This window comes from Perca fluviatilis, chromosome 16, assembly GCF_010015445.1.
Source record: "Perca fluviatilis chromosome 16, GENO_Pfluv_1.0, whole genome shotgun sequence".
NCBI classification, from domain to species: domain Eukaryota; kingdom Metazoa; phylum Chordata; class Actinopteri; order Perciformes; family Percidae; genus Perca; species Perca fluviatilis.
The window spans coordinates 3,172,406-3,196,642 of record NC_053127.1 but is presented as its reverse complement, the minus strand read 5'-3'; the positions used below and the strand labels follow the sequence as shown (position 1 = coordinate 3,196,642).

At 43.3% G+C, this 24,237-nt stretch overlaps 2 protein-coding genes across 2 annotated transcripts in view; one reads left to right on the top strand and one right to left on the bottom strand.

Moving 5' to 3' along the window:
• Positions 1-7,622: 7,622 nt before the first annotated feature.
• On the top strand, positions 7,623-10,490 carry LOC120544311 (ribonuclease inhibitor-like). The gene is made up of 4 exons (XM_039777956.1): positions 7,623-8,187; positions 8,278-8,451; positions 8,720-8,893; positions 10,444-10,490. The coding sequence occupies exons 1-4, from the start codon at positions 8,105-8,107 to the stop codon at positions 10,451-10,453; spliced, it is 441 nt and encodes a 146-aa protein (XP_039633890.1). The 5' UTR covers positions 7,623-8,104; the 3' UTR covers positions 10,454-10,490.
• Positions 10,491-22,522: 12,032 nt separating this feature from the next.
• The window catches only part of LOC120543575 (guanylyl cyclase-activating protein 1-like), a 5,807-nt gene continuing 4,092 nt past the window's right edge, over positions 22,523-24,237 (bottom strand). Inside the window, exon 4 of the mRNA XM_039776698.1 lies at positions 22,523-23,280. Within this exon, the coding sequence (XP_039632632.1) occupies positions 23,156-23,280 (125 nt within the window). The 3' untranslated portion in view covers positions 22,523-23,155. The remainder of the gene's footprint in view (positions 23,281-24,237) is intronic.

Genomic DNA, 24,237 nt, shown 5'->3' with positions numbered 1-24,237 from the left:
AGTAGAGCTGTGTTTGCACAGTAGAGCTGTGTTTGCAGAGTAGAGCTGGGTTTGCAGAGTAGAGCTGTGTTTGCAGAGTAGAGCTGGGTTTGTAGAGTAGAGCTGTGTTTGCAGAGTAGAGCTGTGTTTGCAGAGTAGAGCTGTGTTTGCAGAGTAGAGCTGTGTTTGCAGAGTAGAGCTGGGTTTGCAGAGTAGAGCTGTGTTTGCAGAGTAGAGCTGTGTTTGTAGATAGAGCTGTGTTTGTAGAGTAGAGCTGTGTTTGCAGAGTAGAGCTGTGTTCAGGTAGAGCTGGGTTTGCAGAGTATGTTTGTGAGTAGATGTGTTTGAGTAAAGCTGTGTTTGTAAGAGAGCTGTGTTTGCGTAGAGCTGTGTTTGCAGAGTAGAGCTGGGTTTGCAGAGTAGAGCTGTGTTTGCAGAGTAGAGCTGGGTTTGTAGAGTAGAGCTGTGTTTGCAGAGTAGAGCTGTGTTTGCACAGTAGAGCTGTGTTTGCACAGTAGAGCTGGGTTTGCAGAGTAGAGCTGTGTTTGCAGAGTAGAGCTGGGTTTGTAGAGTAGAGCTGTGTTTGCAGAGTAGAGCTGGGTTTGCAGAGTAGAGCTGTGTTTGTAGAGTCGAGCTGGGTTTGCAGAGTAGAGCTGGGTTTGTAGAGTCGAGCTGTGTTTGTAGAGTCGAGCTGGGTTTGTAGAGTCGAGCTGGGTTTGCAGAGTAGAGCTGGGTTTGTAATACGTTTTCGTAGAGCTGTTTTGAGAAGGCTATTTGTAGTGCTGTGTTTGAAGTAGAGCTGTGTTTGAAGTAGAGCTGGGTTTGTAATTTAGGCGTGTTTGCACAGTAGAGCTGGGTTTGTAGAGTAGAGCTGGGTTTGCACAGCGCGGGTGGACAGCGCAGACAGAGCAGACTTACCAGGTCTGTCCAGAGTCCCCCCACCCTGACCCAACTCACCACCAGATGCTCCGCCCCTCTCTTCACCCGAGTGTCCAAAACATGCAGCCTCATAAAATCGATCAAAGACCTTCGGCCTAGGCTGCTCTGGTACCAAGTACACTTATGAGCATCCCTATGTTCCAATGTAGTATCTGGATTTACAACCTTGCTCTATTCTTGTTCTGTTAAGAGCCTGTATGGAATTTTGCTGAGTCTATATGGAATTTGCTCTCTGAAGATTTACAACTTTACCTTATGACTCTGTTAGAGACCTATTAGGGCTTTGTTCTATTCTTGCTTTCTACCCCCCACATAACTACATCTTATGTTACACCACGCCAGAGCATATATACCGTGTTTCAACAGCAGAATGTTAGAGTGACTTCTGCAGGATCTGTAATTGGTGCTGAATTCTTTGATGTAATAAACCTTTTACAATCAAGAACAGTGTCAGCAGATTCCTCTCTATACACCACCACAGCATGGCTATTAAAGATACCACACCAACATGGTGTTTGTTATAGACAATACATGACTAGCACAGAAGTCCAACGACAAACAACCACTCTGGTTTAGATCAGGGAGGCCGTTCCTCCCAATCACGCCTCTCCATGTGTCCCCCAGCAGAACTATGGAGTCCCCCACTGGCGCCCCATGCAGGACTCCACTCAAGGTCTCCAAGAAGGCCGAATACTCCGAACTCTTGTTTGGTGCATATGCACAAACAACAGTCAGAGTTTTCCCCCCCTCAACCCGCAGGCGTAGGGAGGCGACCCTCTCGTCCACCGGGGTAAACTCCAACGTAGCGGCGCTCAGCCGGGGGCTTGTGAGTATCCCCCACCACGGCCGCGCCTTTCACACCCTGGGCAACTCCAGAGAAGAAAAGAGTCCAACCCCTATCCAGGAGTCTGGTTCCAGAACCGAGACTGTGCGTAGAGGTAAGCCCCACCAGATCTAACCGGTAGCGCTCCACCTCCCGCACCAGTTCCAGCTCCTTCCCCCACAGAGAGGTGACGTTCCACGTCCCCAGAGCCAGCGTCTGCTGCCTGGGTCTGGAGTCCAGGCCTACCAGGAGAACCAGGTTCCAGACAACACCGCCCTCAGGTTCATAGGGACACACAAACCTCTCCACCACGATACAGTGATGGTTCCCGGAGAGGGAGAGGCTCTGTAATGTTAAATATAATGTTTCTACTTCACTTCTTATTTCCCGAGAAAGCTTGGATGACTCTTGTGTTGGAAGATAAATCTCCATGTTGTAACATGAAGTACTGCACAGGAGGTTTTAAATACTTTGCCAGGTGTTTCTACACCTATCTGTCACAACCATGAGGCTGCAGTCAGAAACCTTTACAGTTGTGTAGTTGAGATCTAAATGAAGGCTGAGTTAGAAGATGGGGGGGGGGGTCCGAGCCTTTCTCCTGCTGTCAGAAAACACACCGTCGTCTCCACCAGCGTAAAGCCAGACACAACAGGACTCTACTGTTTCCTCTGGGACCTTTCAGAATAAAATGTAGTGACCTAAATGCCTCTGGTACTGTTGTAGTGATGTGTGGAGGAGGATGCACAAAAGGTGAGACTGATTGTCATAATGGAGTCATGTCTCCATTAGAGGACAGAAAGGTGACATTAGTCCTGGAGTCTTGTCTCCGTTAAGAGGACAGAAAGATGACATTAGTCTTGGAGTCTTGTCTCCGTTAAGAGGACAGAAAGATGACATTAGTCCTGGAGTCTTGTCTCCGTTAGAGGACAGAAAGATGACATTTGTCCTGGAGTCTTGTCTCCATTAGAGGACAGAAAGATGACATTTGTCCTGGAGTCTTGTCTCCATTAGAGGACAGAAAGATGACATTTGTCCTGGAGTCTTGTCTCCATTAGAGGACAGAAAGATGACATTAGTCCTGGAGTCTTGTCTCCATTAGAGGACAGAAAGATGACATTTGTCCTGGAGTCTTGTCTCCATTAGAGGACAGAAAGATGACATTTGTCCTGGAGTCTTGTCTCCATTAGAGGACAGAAAGATGACATTAGTCCTGGAGTCTTGTCTCCGTTAGAGGACAGAAAGATGACATTAGTCCTGGAGTCTTTCCAATGTCCCTGTTCTCCCAGAAAGATAATGAATGACAGAGCAGGATGAGCAGAGAGCAGAAATCATTCAGTGAAGAGATTCAGATTTTATCTTCTGTTGGATAGCTTCTAGTTTCTCCAGCAGCTTCTGTATCTGGAGATTAAAAAGTGGTCTTCTTCTCTTTCTAACAAGACCCATCAGAGACCAGACCCTGCTAAACCTGAACCCTGCTGAACCTGAACCTGAACCCAGCTGTGTGTCTGAAGAGTCACCGGTCCATGGAGCCACCGCTACTTTAAAAAAGAAGGCGCCCTGACCTCGAGTGGTGAATAGAAATGGAGGAGAGAGGATTAATGGAGAGATGTGAATGGCAGAAGGAGCGACTTGCAATGGAAAGTGAAATTGAAATGTTAAGAAGAAGATTGAGGTGAGTTGTGAACATCCAGCAAACTGGAACGAGTCTCATTGGATGGAACTACGTCCCATCTGGGTTGTTTTTTGTCATGTTAGTCTCATGCACACTGCTTCAAATAAAGTGTTTTTTTGTGGAAAGGAATTATTGTAGTTGTATTATGGATGACTGAAATGAAAATCAAAATATCTTTCTGTTTAGACAACTTTTAAAAAAAAAAGTTTTTATTCTGATTTCAAAAGATATATTTGTTGATTTTTGGACAGAGAGTAAAGCATTATTTGCATTTACTTGTTAATAATTAGGCCTACAGACATATTAATATTAATATTATATTTTATGCAGGGAGACTTTACCTGAGCATGTGACCCTAAATAAATGTGTTTTTCTATCAGGACCCGGCAGAAACGAGAAGAGTCTCCTGAACCTGGACCTGGACCCAGCTGTGTGTCTATGAAGAGCAACTGGTCAAATGAACGCTATATTAATTTTAAAGGAGAGCAACCCTCTGCTGAAAAGAGGTAAGCTGTTAATATTATAATATTACTGATTCATGTTTTAACTTTTATGTATCAAGAGAAGTTTTTGGAGTTTATTTTCAGCATCTTTCTTCTTCACATATATTAATATTATCACATCTGAAAGTTGTCCAGTTAAACCAGTCTTCAACTCTTGACTTTAGGTAAATATTGGATCTGGTGTGGTCCAATATATTCTCTGGTGTTTTAGCTTTTTAACCCAGTTTGTTGTATAGTTTATTGAACTTCTTTGTGTTAATCATGTTTTAGTTGCTGCTTGTATCTCCAACAGTTTGAATACTAAAAAGTGAATTTCCATCCCTGTTGGTCTTACTCTCTGTGTAACAGGATTCATCAAAGACCAGACTCTGCTGAACCTGAACCCAGCTGTGTGTCCTTCAAGAGTGACTGGTCAAATCATCGCCTCATTGACTTTAAAGGAGAGCAACCCTCTGCTGAAAAGAGGTAAACTGTTAACATTAAAATATTATAGAATCATCTTTCAACTTTTATGTATACAGAGAAGTTTTGAAATTTATTTTCAGCGTCTTTCTTCTTCACATCCATTTATATTCTCACATCTGAAAGCTGTCCAGTAAGACCAGTCTTCAACTGTAGATCACAATTTTATATTGGACCTGGTTCGGACCAATATCATCTGGTGTTTTAGCCCCATTAAAAAGCATTTTCAATCTCCCATAGCCATAGGGTAGGCTAAAAATCATGAATGGCAAAATTCTTCCCAAATGTTCGTCTCCAACTGTGAATACCAGGGGGATGGTTGGGATGTGCGCGCCTCAGAGTGCCCCTTCCGGGGTAACTTCATCTGCACATTCCCCCTGGAGATCCAGCGACCCATGGTAAGTGTTTGTGTCACCTGGGTCAGGACACTATCTGCCATGAGAAGACTTCTGCCATTTCAGTCTGGACACTTAAGGCCAAGTTTCAGCGAGTTGGTTCATGACCATGCCGGACTCCATTCAAGGTTTCCAAGAAGGCAGAATACTCAGAGCCCTTGTTTGGTGCATATGCACAAACTGCACAAATTGGTCAAAACGCAAAACTCTTCCCAAATGTTGGATGTGGGTGTGCCAGTTGGATATCAAAAAGGGAACCACCATCCAACAGTATCCTCAGCCCAGGTCAGCAGTTTCCCCCGACTACAAACAGGCCATCTAATGGCGTTTTTCCATTACATGGTACCAATTCGACTCGCCTCTACATGACATGAAAATGACATGAAAACCTGCAGACTCCTGATTGGTTGGAGAGAATCTTCTTTATGCCGAGAATCAGAAACACATCTTCCACGTTCTGTGTGTGTGTCGCGTTAGGTCACGGCAGTTTCCTGTGGCGTCGCTATGACGACCAGCCACACTCACCTCAGGCATGAGGCGGTACTAAATCTGCAATGGTAAGTAGAGGACGGGGCCCCGCGGTCAGGCCGAGTAGAGTAGAGTAGAGTAGAGTAGAGCTGGTACTAGAAGTGGGTAAGCGCCATAAGCTCTGCTTCCCCCTCCTGAGTCGGCTGGTTGTTTGCCAAAATCATTTTGACGCCAACAGAAGGTTTTTCACCGTTGACTCCCCAAACTACACCGACCTACAAATGTTTGCTTCCATGACCACAGAAGCTGCAGACCTCCTGGCATCATGATACCAGTCTGCTGCTGCAGGAATCCTTTAGGCTAACCATGTTGTAGCCATGGTTTACTTCTTAGTTCTTCCTGTTGAATCACAGTGGGGTCAGCAGTACCACCAACACTGTAATGTCAGGGGAAACCATCTGATTCAATATTGTAATCAACACTTTAAGTCACAGGACCTTTACCTTGTGTGTGTCTCTGTGTGGACAGACATGATGTGATCTAATTCTTCCTGATTCCTACACAGAGTGGACCAGGAGAGCTCAGAGGTTCCCAGTGGCCAGTCTGCCCAGCAGCATCAAACACACCTGGACTCCATTTTTATGGTCTGTACATATACAACAACTACTTTTACATCTATTCTGTTCACAATCATCTCCATGCTGTACTTTTTAGACCACTGGATTGTCAGTCTGTGGACATGGATCTTATGTTTGCTTCCATGATTTCAGTTTGATTTGTCATTCATATAATCTTCTGTTCCAGCTGCTGGAGAAGAACATCGTCACTTTGTGTAAAAACGAGGCTGAAGAAGATCCAGAAGCTTCTGAATCCAGATTACCCAGAATGCTTAGAGAGTCAGAGGAAGGATGAGGATGAAGAGCAGAGGAGCAGCAGAGAGGCATTTCTGAAGATCACACTGCACTTCCTGAGGAGAATGAAGCAGGACGAGCTGGCTGATCATCTGCAGAGCAGTAAGAGGATTTCTAAAAAATTAACTTGCTGGACTAATGGGACGTTTACTCATTTCTCCAGAGATGGACCAAAATATGTTCCTGTTTCTTTATAAATCACTTACTGATCTTCTTTGTTCTGTATTCATTCAGGAAGTCCAGCTGGAGTTTGTCGGCGTAAACTCAAATCTAAGATGCAAAAAGAAGTTCCAGTGTGTGTTTGAGGGGATCGCTAAAGCAGGAAACCCAACCCTTCTGAATCAGATGTTCACAGAGATCTACATCACAAAGGGAGGGACTGCAGAGGTCAATGCTGAACATGAGGTCAGACAGATTGAAACAGCATCCAGGAAACCAAACAGACCAGAAACAACAATCAGACATGAAGACATCTTTAAAACCCCACCTGTCGGAGATGAACCAATCAGAATAGTGATGACAAAGGGAGTGGCTGGCATCGGGAAAACAGTCTTAACACAGAAGTTCACTCTGGACTGGGCTGAAGACAAAGCCAACCAGGACATCCAGTTCACATTTCCATTCACCTTCAGAGAGCTGAATGTGCTTAAAGAGAGAAAGTACAGCTTGGTGGAACTTGTTGATTACTTCTTTAGTGAAACCAAAGAAGCAGGAATCTGCAGGTTTGATGAGGTCCAGGTTGTGTTCATCTTTGACGGTCTGGATGATGTCGACTTCCTCTGGACTTCCTCAACACTGAGATCCTGACTGATGTCACAGAGTCCACCTATTTGGGTGTGCTGCTGACAAACCTCATCAGGGGAAACTGCTTCCCTCCTGCTCGCCTCTGGATAACCACCACGACCTGCAGCAGCCAATCAGATCCCTCCTGGGTGTGTTGACATGGTGACAGAGATCAGAGGTTTCACTGACCCACAGAAGGAGGAGTACTTCAGGAAGAGATTCAGAGATGAGGAGCAGGCCAACAGAATCATCTCCCACATCAAGACATCACGAAGCCTCCCACATCATGTGCCACATCCCAGTCTTCTGCTGGATCACTGCTACAGTTCTGGAGGACGTGTTGAAGACCAGAGAGGGAGGAAAGCTGCCCAAGACCCTGACTGAGATGTACATCCACTTCCTGGTGGTTCAGTCAAAAGTGAAGAACATCAAGTATGATGGAGGAGCTGAGACAGATCCACATTGGAGTCCAGAGAGCAGGAAGATGATGGAGTCTCTGGGAAAACTAGCTTTTGAGCAGCTGCAGAAAGGCAACCTGATCTTCTATGAATCAGACCTGACAGAGTGTGGCATCGATATTAGAGCAGCCTCAGTGTACTCAGGAGTGTTCACACAGATCTTTAAAGAGGAGAAAGGACTGTACCAGGACAAGGTGTTCTGCTTCATCCATCTGAGTGTTCAGGAGTTCCTGGCTGCTCTTCATGTCCATCTGATATTCATCAACTCTGGAGTCAACCTGCTGTTAGAAGAACAGACAACCTCCTGGTGGTCTAAAGTGTTCAGAGACAAATCAGCACAGTTCTACCAGAGTGCTGTGGACAAGGCCTTACAGAGTCCAAATGGACACCTGGACTTGTTCCTCCGCTTCCTCCTGGGTCTTTCTCTGGAGACCAATCAGTATATCCTACGAGGTCTGATGACAAAGACAGGAAATAACTCACAGACCAATCAGAAAACAGTCAAGTACATCAAGAAGAAGTTCAGTGAGAATCTGTTTGCAGAGAGATAGCATCAATCTGTTCCACTGTCTGAATGAACTGAATGATGGTTCTCTAGTGGAGCAGATCCAATGGTCCCTGAGATCAGGAACCCTCTCCACAGATGGACTGTCTCCTGCTCAGTGGTCAGCTCTGGTCTTCATCTTACTGTCATCAGAAGAAGATCTGGACATGTTTAACCTGAACAAATACTTTGCTTCAGATGAGGCTCTGCTGAGGCTGCTGCCAGTGATCAAAGCCTCCAACAAAGCTCTGTAAGTGGGAATTATTCATCAATAAATACTCTGATATCTTTCAACAGAGAGAAAAACAAATAACTTGTTTCCTTCCTGTTGTCTCTCCAGACTGAGTGGCTGTAATCTGACAGAGAGAAGCTGTGAAGCTCTGTCCTCAGTTCTCAGCTCCCAGTCCTCTAGTCTGACAGAGCTGGACCTGAGTAACAACAACCTGCAGGATTCAGGAGTGGAGCTGATCTCTGTTGGACTAAAGAGTCTAAACTGCACACTGGAGACTCTCAGGTCAGGATTCATTAACCAATTCAACTGATGACCATTTAAACTCTGATTAACTTTAGTTGATGAACAGCTGTGCAACGTGTAGAATTACTTTACATGAGGATTTTTAATCATTTGCTTTTGTTGTTGAATAATTAAATACCACAGATGATTTTAAATATTTATTATAAATCTGGACCAAAATGTACCTGGACAACAAACAAACATAAAACAAACTCATGGCTCCACGTGTTGAAAGACTGTTCCTGTGTGTTGTTCTGTGTGTGTGCAGTCTGTCAGGTTGTCTGATCTCAGAGGAAGGCTGTTCCTCTCTGGCCTCAGCTCTGAGCTCCAACCCCTCCCATCTGAGAGAGCTGGACCTGAGCTACAATCATCCAGGAGACTCAGGAGTGAAGCTACTGTCAGAGGGACTGGAGGATCCTCTCTGGAGACTAGAAACTCTCAGGTACAAACACTGATGAACAAAACAGAGATATTTGTGTAGGAAGTTTTAAAGGAAAACATCTCCAGGAACTAAAATAAATCCCTTTTGTTAATAATTGATCAGGAACTGTCTGTGGGTTGAAGAAATATCCTTTTCGTCCCCTCTTTCCCAGGATCAAATCAGTTTCAACTCAACACAGAAAGGTCCAGGACAGGTTTAGCCTAGCTTAGCATAAAGCAATGTGCTTCCCTACGCTGTAACAAGAGTGTGTGGATGAAGCATCAATCTACTCCTTAGCTAGTTAGCTAGGTTTTTAAAATGTCAGTTGCCGATGCTGCATGGCTCATTTGATCAATCAGAGACGTACACTGACGTCTGGACCAATTATTGTGCAAAGTTCCTCTTGTGCTGGGAGAGTACCGACTCTAAGTTCAAAAGTCCCTCAAATGCTCTTTCCCTAGTTTCTGCAGTGCCAAAACAATAAAAGATTGGGTTCTTAGAACTATGAAAAGTTCCTCCGGTCCGATAACGTCTCATATGTCTGTCTCTCTCTCTTCAGAGGAAGAAGTTCCCAGACTCCCTTTAAAGTCAAGCTGTTTCGCCAGTTGTTAAAGCAGGGTGACGTCATAAACTTCATAAAACTCATGAATTCATAATTGTCCAAATGTAATAGGCAGACGCTGTTATTTCTACTCTATAAAATATCTCATTAATTTCCCTCTGTAGGGCTTTTCATGCAGCTTTGGTTGAATACCACAGCGTTCATTTAGTCTATAGATCAGTTCTTCAGGAACTAGAGACAGACATCTCCATCCTATAGAACAACAACCACATGTAGTTTCAGTTTATTCTCATGACCTGGTCATATATATATATATATATATATATACAAACCAAAGTTTGGACACACCTCATTCAATGTGTTTCCTTTTTATTTTCATGACTATTTACATTGTAGATTCTCAATGAAGGCATCAAAACTATGAATGAACACATATGGAATTATGTACTTAAGAAAAAAGTGTGAAATAACTGAAAACATGTCTTATATTTTAGATTCTTCAAAGTAGCCACCCTTTGCTTTTTTATTAATAAGGGAAAAATTCCACTAATTAACTCTGACAAAGCACACCTGTGAAGTGAAAACCATTTCAGGTGACTACCTCATGAAGCTCATTGAGAGAACACCAAGGGTTTGCAGAGTTATCAAAAAGCAAGGGTGGCTACTTTGAGGAATCAGAATATTTTAGATTCTTCAAAGTAGCCACCCTTTGCTTTTTATATATGTATGCATGTATGTATATATATATATATATATATATTTACATACTATATACTACTATATACTATATATATACTATATATAGTAAATTCCAGCCCTACATTTGATCATTGATTCAGGGTGGAGCCTGCTGGAGTCAGATGGTTGACACCAGGTCTGAGGAAGTGTAAGTGTGTTTTTAATTTCATTCATCAAACTGTGACATCACTCATCCAACCCTCTGATGTCATCATCAAAGTGCTGATTGGTTAATAACTGCAGCTGTGTTGTGTCTCCTTCTCTCCGTCAGATTCCTGTGAACTCACACTGGACACAAACACAGTGAACAGAAAACTCAAACTGTCTGACAACAACAGGAAGGTGACACGTGTGGAGGAGGATCAGCCATATCCTGATCATCCAGAGAGGTTTGACTCCTGGAAACAGCTGCTGTGTAGAGATGGTCTGACTGGTCGCTGTTACTGGGAGGTTGAGACGAGAGGAGATGTTAATATATCAGTGAGTTACAGAGGAATCAGGAGGAGGGACAGAGATGACTGTGCGTTTGGACGTAATGATCAGTCCTGGAGTCGGGCTGCTCTGATCATGGTTACTCTGTCTGTCACAATAACAGCACACATCCATCTCCTCCTCCTCTGTCTCTGGTAGAGTAGCAATGTATGTGGACTGTCCTGCTGGCTCTCTGTCCTTCTACACAGTCTCCTCTGACTCACTGATCCACATCCACACCTTCAACACCACATTCACTCAGCCTCTTTATCCTGGGTTTGGGTTCTGGTCTCCTGGTTCTTATGGTTCCTCAGTGTCTCTGTGTCCTCTGTAGAAGGAGACAACTTCCAGTCCTGTGGTTTAAATGTTGGAGGAGGACGAGGCTTCACTTTGGTTCACATTTGTCTCACTGATTGTGTCTTTAATGAAATGTTCTTCTTCAAAGAATAAAGATGTTTCCTTCACAGTTAAGTGGTATTTTCTTTTTCATTTGAACATGTTTAATGTTGCGTAGAATAGGGGTGAGGGCAGCAGTTCAAACAGAGAGTGTCAAGGGTCAGATGGATCTTTGAGTATGCGAGAGCTATAAAGATCATCCAAGGACCTTCTTGGCGCTGGTGATGACCCTCTGGAGCACTTTCCTCTCTACATAGAGGGTTTTCACGATGTGTCATCAGACCAGAAGTTGCCATATTGGAGGTACTCCGCATCACAACAAAGCACAGGCATTGAAGTACATCCCCAACACCGTCAAGGAAAATGGTTAATTATTGCCGTGTTTTAGGTTGTACCAATAGGTCAGACCGAGAAAAACATTTGGAATATTATTGATTTCCAAAAGTTATTAAAAACGAGGGAGAGGAATGCCAGAAGTTATCAGAGGAAAGGAGGCACTTGTGGTTGGCAAAGCTCAACCAGGATCTGAGGGAAAAATCTGTCTTGTTAGGTCTTTGAAATGAAAAAAAAAACGATTGAGAGTCACTGGGCTACACCTTGAGTATCGCAATGATATCATACAGTTAAGGTTAGGTTGATTAAAGACGTTATTGCAGTACTTACTTTGGCCTTCACGACACAACAGTCGATGACTTGGTACTGCGTCTCCCTAACCCATCCACACACCATCTGGTTATAGGCCTCCAAACCTCTGTAGGATTTAAGGTTTTCCACTGTGTATGGGCTTGGGGGGGAAAAACAGGTAGTTGACTATATCTAGTCACCTCATTCTGCTCGTCGTTTCCGGGTGAGTCCGACTGCCCTGCCTCCAACGCACCATGTCAGGTCAGCCAAAATGAACGCGACAGCCCCTCAGACTGACGACGGCACGGGACACACCGAACAGACTTGAGTCAATGACCTCAGAAGGCCGATTATCGGTTCCGGTGTGTAGCTGCCTTAAGACCAAAAGACTAACTTGAAAAGAATTGACATCCACATTGTAGGATCTTGTTTGTGACCGGAAGTAACCTCAAAACACATGGATTTGGAAATAACATCTTCTTTTGGGCGACGATGGACAAATGGAAAAGTTTTCATCCAAGGAACCGTCATACCACTTCAAGGGAATATATTGGTGAAACTGAGAAATGTTAGGGACTGTAAAATGTAGAACCAACGAGGGGAATACATCTTGCAGTCCGCTGCAGCGTAAAAATCCTGTTCCGTCATGTCATTTCATAATTAAATCTTTTTGTTAATCTTCATTGGACAAAGCCTCTCCTTTCTCAAATCAAGAAAACGCAACACTCTCGCAGTCAAATAGTCACTGCTCGTGCTTTCGGATTTGCTCTACTTCTGCTCAAACTTTTGCTTGGACTCAGATATGTTGTTGCTTGGACAGATTTCATGGCCCTTCTCCTCGCACTCAGGTTGAGTCTGCACGCGTAAATCCCTTTGATTTCTCCTGGCGCCTCAGATTGTTTGTGTTACAATCCTCTCAAAATTCAATTCAATCCGACCAATAGAATGCCAGGTGTATTGTTGACCAATGAAATGATCCCTGCCCCAATGAGGGTGCGTTGCGCTTACGTTGAACTGTCTGTCTGCGGATGGCTGCTCTGTAACCAAGTTAATTTACCCCCGCCGTCGATTACTTTATTATTAGTATATGTCAACAATGTGCACAGAAATGGTCAACGCACTTTCACCTTCACCCATCAGGAAATGGGAGAAAGGTTTGAAGTGGGACTGCCAACTCTCATGCATTGGCCGGAGACACATGCATTTGATTGGTTTCACACCCAACCCCGATTTCTAACGCTGAAGTGTCAAGATCTCGTGATCGACTAGTTATGCTTTCAGAGACGGTGAGGGGGTTCAAGAGCTCTATGTCTGTGGAATTTTCGAATTTTCTCACATTTGCGATGCTACTTCACAAGCCATCCCAGGCGATTTCCGGCTTCAGGTATGTATGCTTTGAGTATTTATTGAGTATATGCTTGGGGTATTTATACTCTTAAACATAGGCACCGATCTATGTTTTTCCTCCGTGGTGCTCACGGGCACAAGCCCTTTAAAAAAAAAAGTAGTCCAAAAATGTTTGCATTTCAGAACCTTAGGAAATTGGACAGCAGCCGATACAAACGCACTATTAACTTCGATAATAAAGCCGGTACTCGGCGGTGCTCTGTATCCAGCGCATAGTCACCTATTCTGGGGTATCAAACGCGATCAGCTTCGTGGAAAATTAAGAACTCTCTGCACTGGTGGTGGATGTCGTTGATGCACTTGCGTCATTAGGGTTTTGATTTTTTTAATAACAAATCTGTCCATTTAATTCTCACTCTGAACCTCTACCTAACGCACATGCACGAACTGTGGGGGAATGGAGGCGTTTTCATCCAAGAGACGCGTGATTGGTGGATGGGATATGGAGCAGGGGACTGACAGCGACATAACCAATCACATTATGCCAGACGCTCAACTTAGCACCAATTGCAATTTTTAATTTTAAATGAATGTAGCGCCTACTGGCAGTCTGGCACACGTGGTGCTCAGTGGGCGCCGAGCTCCAGAGCACCCACGGTATTGCTATGCTCTTAAACTTTAAATAACTGAAAGGGGTACTTGACAGGTATGCACTTTGACAGTACCAATTATAATATTGAAATGTTTTTGAATACATATGATTTATAATGAAATGTATGTGACGGAATTTTGTGTAGAATTTTTTTGAGTACATCTTCTTCTGCATGTCTCCGTTCGTTGTGCTGTCTGACCCAGATTCTGAGGCTATAAGAACCTCTGGCCAGCTACTTCAAATCTGCTAGTATGATCCTTCATACTATTTTCATTATGCAGCTACTACAAATACCACAGAATTATTAACTGTACACTTGTGATATTGACAACCTTGTTTGTTTTTTATTCAAGATGCTAATCAGGCGAGGTTCAGGAGACTTCAGAAGGGTTCTCTGACCCCATGACGGAGGTGGACCTACCGTTCTTCAGGCCACCATACCAGTAATCACCTCATTCAACCTGCTGCTCCAGAGAGGACAGTCCGCAATATCTTTGTTGAATGATGAGGTACAATGCTTATGCAAGTTTCACCCACTGTTTTACACCTGTAAATGTCTATGTTGTAGATGATGAACTTCATTCGCTAGCTGTGCACAAAGTTCATGGTGCCTACAGCCTGCAGGAAGACAAACAGCTCTTGCTTTTTAAAGAAAAGGCAAACCATTTGCCAGGTCAGTGTTTGATCATTATTTTTAATACTTATAATTTTACAAGTGATGAGATCAGACTATAGGGGAACCCCATGTAATGCTTTGCCTTGTACCTAGCCTTAGCCTGGTAAGGTTGTCCTAGTTTTTGGGCTAACCAGAAGCTCAGCGTTAAAGGATCCATCCATTGATCCATATCTTCCATTAAAGGTCCTATGACATACTGCTTTTTGATGCTTTTATATAGGCCTTAGTGGTCCCCTAATACTGTATCTGAAGTCTCTTTATATAGACCTTTAGTGGTCCCCTAATACTGTATCTGAAGTCTCTTTTATATAGACCCTTAGTGGTCCCCTAATACTGTATCTGAAGTCTCTTTTATATACACCTTAGTGGTCCCCTAATACTGTATCTGAAGTCTCTTTATATAGACCTTAGTGGTCCCCTAATACTGTATCTGAAGTCTCTTTTATATAGGCCTTAGTGGTCCCCTAATACTGTATCTGAAGTTTCTTTTTATATAGACCTTAGTGGTCCCCTAATACTGTAACCGAAGTCTCTTTTATATACACCTTAGTGGTCCCCTAATACTGTATCTGAAGTCTCTTTTATATACACCTTAGTGGTCCCCTAATACTGTATCTGAAGTCTCTTTTATATAGACCTTAGTGGTCCCCTAATACTGTATCTGAAGTCTCTTTTATATAGACCTTAGTGGTCCCCTAATACTGTATCTGAAGTCTCTCTTTTATATAGGCCTTAGTGGTCCCCTAATACTGTATCTGAAGTCTCTTTATATAGGCCTTAGTGGTCCCCTAATACTGTATCTGAAGTCTCTTTTATATAGACCTTTGTGGTCCCCCCTAATACTGTATCTGAAGTCTCTTTTATATAGACCTTAGTGGTCCCCTAATACTGTATCTGAAGTCTCTTTTATATAGGCCTTAGTGGTCCCCTAATACTGTATCTGAAGTCTCTTTTATATAGACCTTAGTGGTCCCCTAATACTGTATCTGAAGTCTCTTTTTATATAGACCTTAGTGGTCCCCTAATACTGTATCTGAAGTCTGTTTTATATAGGCCTTAGTGGTCCCCTAATACTGTATCTGAAGTCTCTTTTATATAGACCTTAGTGGTCCCCTAATACTGTATCTGAAGTCTGTTTTATATAGGCCTTAGTGGTCCCCTAATACTGTATCTGAAGTCTCTTTTATATAGACCTTTAGTGGTCCCCTAATACTGTATCTGAAGTCTCTTTTATATAGACCTTAGTGGTCCCCTAATACTGTATCTGAAGTTTCTTTTATATAGACCTTAGTGGTCCCGTATACAGTATATAAGAAGGAGAGAGAGCGGAAAGTTGGCTTGAGTTCAGTAGAGCACACGGCTCTGTAGAGTCGTGGAATTAGGAGTTTATATACTACATGTACAGTACATGGCAGAAACCCTGTTGTGCGTCTGCCCTATTTCTGAAACTGTGGCGGCAGAAATCAACATAGAGGAAACACTGGGTAGCTTTTGCCTATTATTATTATTATTATTATACATTTTTATTATTATTATTATTATTATTATTATTATAGCTACATGTTGAATCAGCTGCAGAGCTACTCTGACAGTTTTATATTTTTATAAAGATACCCATTTTATAATAGGCCTACCCATAATACTTTTATAACAATACCCATAATAATTTGGAATATTTTTAGTTTTTTCTTTCCTTTAATTTTTAACGCACAACCTCCCCGCCCCATTGTGAAAACCTTTGGCCTATAGGCTATTTCATTATATTTTATCCAGACAATGCATAGTATTAATTATTGCACACACACACACACACACGCACACACACACAAAGAAATGCTGAATTAAATTAAAAAATATATATTTGTACGAATTTATGTCATTTATCAGATCAGACTCCGTTCCCACCCAAACCCCTGCCACAAATCTCACTCTGAACTCTGTTCAAAACTTGAGAGCCCTGTAATAGACTACTAGACATTCATAGTCTGTTTTTCTACATTTTCAAAATAAAAGATGGATTCATCTCATTGTTTGTCTGTAATATATTATTATATTTTCATCTTCACCCCGCTAGAAAGTAACTAAGTACATTTATTTGAGAACAAACTCAAGGTACTTGTACTTCACTCGCGGTATTTCCATGTTCTGCTATTAAATATTGTACTCATTACTTCCACTATGATGCATTAAGCAAGCTTCAATGTAACTTTAACAGGCAACTGTTTACCTCCACCAGACTCCATGTAAATAATCAGGACTTTTATCATCGTAAAACACACTTCATTCAAAGAGGACAGAAACTAAATAAAACTACCAAAAAGCCGTCTTGGTTCATCTTTCCACTGTTCCAACAATCACCACTCTGGTCACACTAAAAGTCCTGATTATTAACATGGAGTCTGGTGGAGATATGCTGGCTCTATTGATTAGTTTGTGTTGATGTCAGAGTTTAAATGGAATGACACGAAGTTTTAAAAACTTTATTGATAAGGCAAAACAAAACATGATCTGTTGAAATGAACTTAGAGTTTTTACTGTAAATGTTTCTCTATTGCACAATAAGAAGTGTTAGCATCGATGCTAAGCTGCAGATCAGATCTGTCTGTCCGTGTACCAGTTCACAGCTTTAAGGAGAAAATGGCCTCTAACCATCAAATCTGAGTCCATAAATCAAGTTTTTCTTCATCAAACGTGTGCAGGCGCCTCTCTTCTGTCAGCCTCGTACCGTCTCTCACTCACCAGCGATAAAAGTAAAAACACTCAAAGCATTCATTAGATTACTTTTAACTTCAAAATAAGAGACATCACAAGTTAGAGACATAGTAGGGGTGTACATTTACGCGTTCATCACTATATGATATACCGATTTTTGGACAGTGGGACCGTGTTCACTCTTGTCATAAACGATAATACATTTAAAGTGGGATTTTCAAAATAAAGGCGCATCTTTTAAATAACAAAAATAACGATTTGTATCGGTTTGTTTTCACTTTGCATCGATAATATTGGTGTTGAGGATAAACGATAACATTGTTCTCCCCTGTTAAAGAGTAGCTTTAAAACAGCCTGGTCTGGCCTGGTTTGGCCTGGTTTGGCCTGGTATGGCCTTGGTTGAGCCAGTTGTTGATGATTATTTGATTAAATCCTGCGTTATTTGGTGATTGATCAAGCTAATCAAGCTATTTATAGGGCCAAAATGCAGTGTCTGTCTTTCTGTCTCTCTCTGTATGTCTGTCTTGCCTGCCCGCCTGTCTGCCTGTCTGTCTGTCTGTCTGTCTGTCTGTCTGTCTGTCTGTCTGTCTGTCTGTCTCTCTCTCTCTCTCTCTGTCTTTCTGGTTGTCTGTCTCTCTCTCTCTGCCTGTCTGTATGTCTCTCTGTCTTTCTTTCTACCTGCCTGTTAAGTGGTTTGGCCTGGTTTGGCCTTGTTTGTCCTGGTTTGGCCTGGATGAGCCAGTTGCTGAGGATTATTTTGTCCCTGAACACACCGCTCGGCTCCGTAGTGACAGAAATAGAAAGCAGATTTCCTGTCCTGTTTTTTAAGTAGTTTTATGAAAGTAAAGCTGCAGTTTGTCTGAGTTTTGAGAGAGTTTCTGCAGCCTTAAGTTCACATGTAGCTCCTCCAGCCGGCAGGATGATCGTCTTTAAGAAATCTAACAGTGTGTGAAGGTGATGCTGTCTGAGAATCGGGCTGCTGAGCCTTTAAACAGCATTAAGAGGATCAGCAGAACTCCCAGCATGCTCGGCTTTCAGACACGCAACCGGCCTCCAACTGTATTCACACGATATACGGTACAGAGTTCACCTTCCGATGAAGGACGCTCAAGGCGTGCTGCGTTCGTGGAAACTGGATATTTCAACGTGTCTATTAATATACCAGTCCTTCCAGAAAAGAGAGGAGTTTTTTTGTGATAGTTGAGGGCAAAAATCCTTGATTATGAGTCACGTTTTCTTAAAATATGCGATGGAATATGAGGGATATTTATGCAATTTTATTCGATGAAATTGCAAAAACTGCAGTTTGATGAAAGAGAGAACCAGCACGCTGCTTTTCGATGAAGTTCACGTCGTGTAATGACGTCACTTCCTAACGTTCCCATGGCAACAGGGGCTAAATGGCTGCTCTTGTGTGAAGTAAACGCAACATTTTTCAACTTTCTGCTAAGATATATTACAGGACTTTTTTGGCAACGAAAATGCAGTGGTTATGACATCGTGCAAGCTTTGGCTGATGATGCGTTGAATTCAGTCCTTCCAGAAAGATGTGATTATGATCGCGATAATTCATCTCATAATCAGCCAAAGTCTGCATATTTATGGGGGGTGGGGGGCATTTTTTCAAACCACGCCACTTTCACCGCATAAATTGCCGATTCCCACGCAAAATATGCGTGCAGGCTTGCATGATTTAATAATTCAATTCAATTTTATTCATAGTATCAAATCATAACATAGGTTATCTCGAGGCACTTTACAGATAGAGTAGGTCTAGACCACACTCTATAATTTACAAAGCCCCAACAATTACAATAAGTCCCTCAAGAGCCCTGCATCCCATAATAATAATAATAATAATAATAAAAAGTCCCATAATATATTTTAGCAGAAAGTTGAAAAATGTTGTGTTTACGTCACACAAGAGCAGCCATTTCCTCCTGTTGCCATGGGAACGTTATGAAGTGACGTGAATCATCGAAAAGCAGGTTGTTATGGGTGATGGGGGAGAATCACTGTTTTTCTCTTTGTCATCAAACTGTAGTTTTTGCAAGTTCCTGCAATTTCATCACATTAAACTGCATAAATATCATATAGAGCATATTCCATCTGGGTACGGGCAGCTTCCAGTATGAATGTGATCAGAATCAGACTGTGGTTGTACTGGGCAGCTTCCAGTATGAATGTGATCAGATCAGACTGTGGTGGTACTGGGCAGCTTCCAGTATGAATGTGATCAGGTCAGACTGTGGTGGTACTGGGCAGCTTCCAGTATGAATGTGGTCGAGCTCAGACTGTGGTGGTACTGGGCAGCTTCCAGGTATGAATGTGGTCAGATCAGACTGTGGTGGTACTGGGCAGCTTCCAGGTATGAATGTGATCAGATCAGACTGGGGTGGTAACGGGCACCTTCCAGTATGAATGTGATCAGATCAGACTGTGGTGGTACTGGGCAGCTTCCAGTATGAATGTGATCAGGTCAGACTGTGGTGGTACTGGGCAGCTTCCAGGTATGAATGTGATCAGATCAGACTGTGGTGGTACTGGGCAGCTTCCAGTATGAATGTGATCAGATCATACTGTGGTGGTACTGGGCAGCTTCCAGTATGAATGTGGTCAGATATCGGGTGGGGTGGTACTGGGCAGCTTCCAGGTATGAATGTGATCAGATCAGACTGGGGTGGTACTGGGCAGCTTCCAGTATGAATGTGATCAGATCAGACTGTGGTGGTACTGGGCAGCTTCCAGGTATGAATGTGATCAGATCAGACTGTGGTGGTATTGGGCAGCTTCCAGTATGAATGTGGTCAGATCAGACTGTGGTGGTACTTGGGCAGCTTCCAGTATGAATGTGGTCAGATCAGACTGTGGTGGTACTGGGCAGCTTCCAGGTATGAATATGATCAGATCAGACTGTGGTGGTACTCGGCAGCTTCCAGGTATGAATGTGATCAGATCAGACTGTGGTGGTAACTGGGCAGCTTCGCAGTATGAATGTGATCAGATCAGACTGTGGTGGTACTGGGCAGCTCCCAGTATGAATGTGATCAGATCAGACTGGGGTGGTACTGGGCAGCTTCGAGTATGAATGTGGTCAGATCAGACTGTGGTGGTACTGGGCAGCTTCCAGGTATGAATGTGATCAGATCAGACTGTGGTGGTACTGGGCAGCTTCCAGGTATGAATGTGATCAGATCAGACTGTGGTGGTAACGGGCAGCTTCCAGTATGAATGTGATCAGATCAGACTGTGGTGGTACTCGGGCAGCTTCCAGCATGAATGTGATCAGATCAGACTGTGGTGGTACTGGGCAGCTTCCAGGTATGAATGTGGTCAGATCGGCGGGGTGGTACTGGGCAGCTTCCAGGTATGAATGTGATCAGATCAGACTGGTGGTGGTACTCGGCAGCTTCCAGTATGAATGTGATCAGATCAGACTGTGGTGGTACCGGGCAGCTTCCAGGTATGAATGTGATCAGGTCAGACTGTGGTGGTACTGGGCAGCTTCCAGGTATGAATGTGATCAGATCAGACTGTGGTGGTACTGGGCAGCTTCCAGTATGAATGTGATCAGATCAGACTGTGGTGGTACTGGGCAGCTTCCAGTATGAATGTGGTCAGATCAGACTGGGGTGGTACTGGGCAGCTTCCAGGTATGAATGTGATCAGATCAGACTGTGGTGATACTGGGCACGTTCCAGTATGAATGTGATCAGATCAGACTGTGGTGGTACTGGGCAGCTTCCAGGTATGAATGTGATCAGATCAGACTGTGGTGGTGTCTGGGCAGCTTCCAGTATGAATGTGGTCAGATCAGACTGTGGTGGTACTGGGCAGCTTCCAGTATGAATGTGGTCAGATCAGACTGTGGTGGTACTTGGGCAGCTTCCGTATGAATGTGATCAGGTCAGACTGTGGTGGTACTGGGCAGCTTCCAGGTACGAATGTGATCAGATCAGACTGTGGTGGTACTGGGCAGCTTCCAGTATGAATGTGATCAGATCAGACTGTGGTGGTACTGGGCAGCTTCCAGTATGAATGTGGTCAGATCAGACTGGGGTGGTACTGGGCAGCTTCCAGGGTTGAATGTGATCAGATCAGACTGTGGTGGTACTGGGCAGCTTCCAGGTATGAATGTGATCAGATCAGACTGTGGTGGTACTGGGCAGCTTCCAGGTATGAATGTGATCAGATCAGACTGTGGTGGTACTGGGCAGCTTCCATTATGAATGTGATCAGATCAGACTGTGGTGGTACTGGGCAGCTTCCAGTATGAATGTGGTCAGATCAGACTGTGGTGGTACCGGGCAGCTTCCAGGTATGAATGTGGTCAGATCAGACTGTGGTGGTACTGGGCAGCTTCCAGGTATGAATGTGATCAGATCAGACTGGGGTGGTACTGGGCACCTTCCAGTATGAATGTGATCAGATCAGACTGTGGTGGTACTGGGCAGCTTCCAGGTATGAATGTGATCAGATCAGACTGTGGTGGTACTGGGCAGCTTCCAGTATGAATGTGGTCAGATCAGACTGGGGTGGTACTGGGCAGCTTCCAGGTATGAATGTGATCAGATCAGACTGTGGTGATACTGGGCACCTTCCAGTATGAATGTGTAACTGTGTGAATGTGATCAGGGGCGCCTTCCTGCAAAAGAGAGGCTGCCTCTCAGTGAACCTCCCCGAATAAATAAAGGTTAAAAAAATAAAAGAAAACTGCGCATTTTTCTGGAATTGCGATATGCAAATCGCATAATCACATTTTTCTGGAGGGACTGGTATACCAGATCTTGTTGATCGACTACAGGTTTGTAGACAGACCTCTAAACGAGAGGCTCCCTTCATTCTGTGATGAACTGATTTGTTTTAGGATGGATGAAAGTTAGATATCTCCACAGCTCAAAGACATATTTAGCATCACGGAGATTAGTTCTGTTAGCTAGACTCTCTGTCCAATCTGAGTTTTCTGTTGCACCGACTAAAATAATAAAAAACTACTTTTGAACGTTACACATGTTTTGGGACATCGATAAAGTGTGCTGGGTGCCAATCACGTTAACTTTGTGATGAATATAATGAACATGTTTTTCTGCATAACTTTCTACCAAAAGAAGATTTCGTTGAAGGATCAAGAAGTAAAACAAAGAACAGCTGGATGCTCGAGGCTGGACAGCCAATCACAGTCCATCCCAAACGTGGCGGTCTCTTAGCTCTTATTTTTGAAAGGGGGATATCGTTTGAGTTTGTTGTACTTTTAGGATGGGATTTGGGATTGGAGGATCTCTTCACCCATCCATCTTTGGGTGAGTCTTTTAAAAAAGGTCCAAAGGGGACTGGTCCTCGCCTTGCAGAACATTTAAAAAAGCTTTATTTAAATGGCCGATTTCATATCGAAATCTGAGCCCAAACAGCCTTCTTTACACTCTAAAGGAGGCCAACGCTTACCAGTTGTTTTATTAACTTTCTAAGTTTTAATATGAAATACGCTCCTAGAAATACATCTGTGAATAACAGAAGTTCTGGCAGCTCTGTTACCTGGACATGTGATTTTAAAAAGGGACATATGTGTGTTTGTAGGCCTGTTATATAGAAGCTGCTCAGTTCGTTAAAGTTATGAAAACGTTGAAAGAAGCTTCAAAAATGTCAAAATAAAGCGATTTTACAGAAAAACTGACAAAAACGTTGAAATACAACGCCCCAAAATGTCAAAACAAGCGTCAAAAAATGTCGAAAACATCAGAAAAAAAACGCCCAAAATGTGAGCGTAGCCATTTAAATAAAAAGGTTTTTTTTGGGGATTTTCCGCCTTTAATGGATAGGACAGCTAGGTGAGAGAAGGGGTGAGAGAGAGGGGGGGAAGACATGAAGGAAATTGTCCCAGGTCGGACACGAACCCTTGACCTCTACGTCGAGGACTAAACCTTTCAGTATATGTGCGCCTGCTCTACCCGCTGAGCCAACCCGGCCACAAATACAAAGTTTTTTAAAATGTTTTGCAAGAAGAGTCCCTTGGAGCTCTTTTCTCCGTTAGTCTTTTCTCTTCCAAAGACCTTCTTCTTAAGTCTATGCTCTTATTTTGAAGGGGGAATAACTCTGCTGCCGTCCGTCTCACAGCATCCGCCCCTCCACGATGATGACCAGCACGGGCGTCAGGTCCATCAGGTTCTTCAGCATGTCCATGATGTCCTGGTGGTCTTTGGCTCCCTCGATGAACTCCTCCAGGGTCATCTCACCTGAGGCGGGACAAAGGTAAGAACACGATATGTCGTGATGGAGACTTTTACTCTATTATTTCACCGGGATAATCCATCAAAAATCCCCATCACCAAACTCCACCAGACTCCATGTAAATAATCAGGACTTTTAGTGTGTATAGAGCCAGCATATCTCCACCAGACTCCATGTAAATAATCAGGACTTTTAGTGTGTATAGAGCCAGCATATCTCCACCAGACTCCATGTAAATAATCAGGAATTTTAGTGTGTATAGAGCCAGCATATCTCCACCAGACTCCATGTAAATAATCAGGACTTTTAGTGTGTATAGAGCCAGCATATCTCCACCAGACTCCATGTAAATAATCAGGACTTTTAGTGTGTATAGAGCCAGCATATCTCCACCAGACTCCATGTAAATAATCAGGACTTTTAGCGTGTATAGATCCAGCATATCTCCACCAGACTCCATGTAAATAATCAGGACTTTTAGCGTGTATAGAGCCAGCATATCTCCACCAGACTCCATGTAAATAATCAGGACTTTTAGCGTGTATAGATCCAGCATATCTCCACCAGACTCCATGTAAATAATCAGGACTTTTAAGCGTGTATAGAGCCAGCATATCTCCACCAGACTCCATGTAAATAATCAGGACTTTTAGTGTGTATAGAGCCAGCATATCTCCACCAGACTCCATGTAAATAATCAGGACTTTTAGCGTGTATAGAGCCAGCATATCTCCACCAGACTCCATGTAAATAATCAGGACTTTTTAGCGTGTATAGAGCCAGCATATCTCCACCAGACTCCATGTAAATAATCAGGACTTTTAGCGTGTATAGAGCCAAGCATATCTCCACCAGACTCCATGTAAATAATCAGGACTTTTAGCGTGTATGGAGCCAGCATATCTCCACCAGACTCCATGTAAATAATCAGGACTTTTAGCGTGTATGGAGCCAGCATATCT

What these genes read in the sequence shown, in the direction of transcription:
- LOC120544311 (XM_039777956.1), top strand. Translation starts at nt 8,105, where the DNA reads ATGTTTAACCTGAACAAATACTTTGCTTCAGATGAGGCTCTGCTGAGG. An exon ending in AAAGCCTCCAACAAAGCTCT is followed by an intron (nt 8,188 to 8,277) that starts GTAAGTGGGAAT and finishes TTGTCTCTCCAG; the next exon opens with ACTGAGTGGCTGTAATCTGA. An exon ending in TGCACACTGGAGACTCTCAG is followed by an intron (nt 8,452 to 8,719) that starts GTCAGGATTCAT and finishes GTGTGTGTGCAG; the next exon opens with TCTGTCAGGTTGTCTGATCT.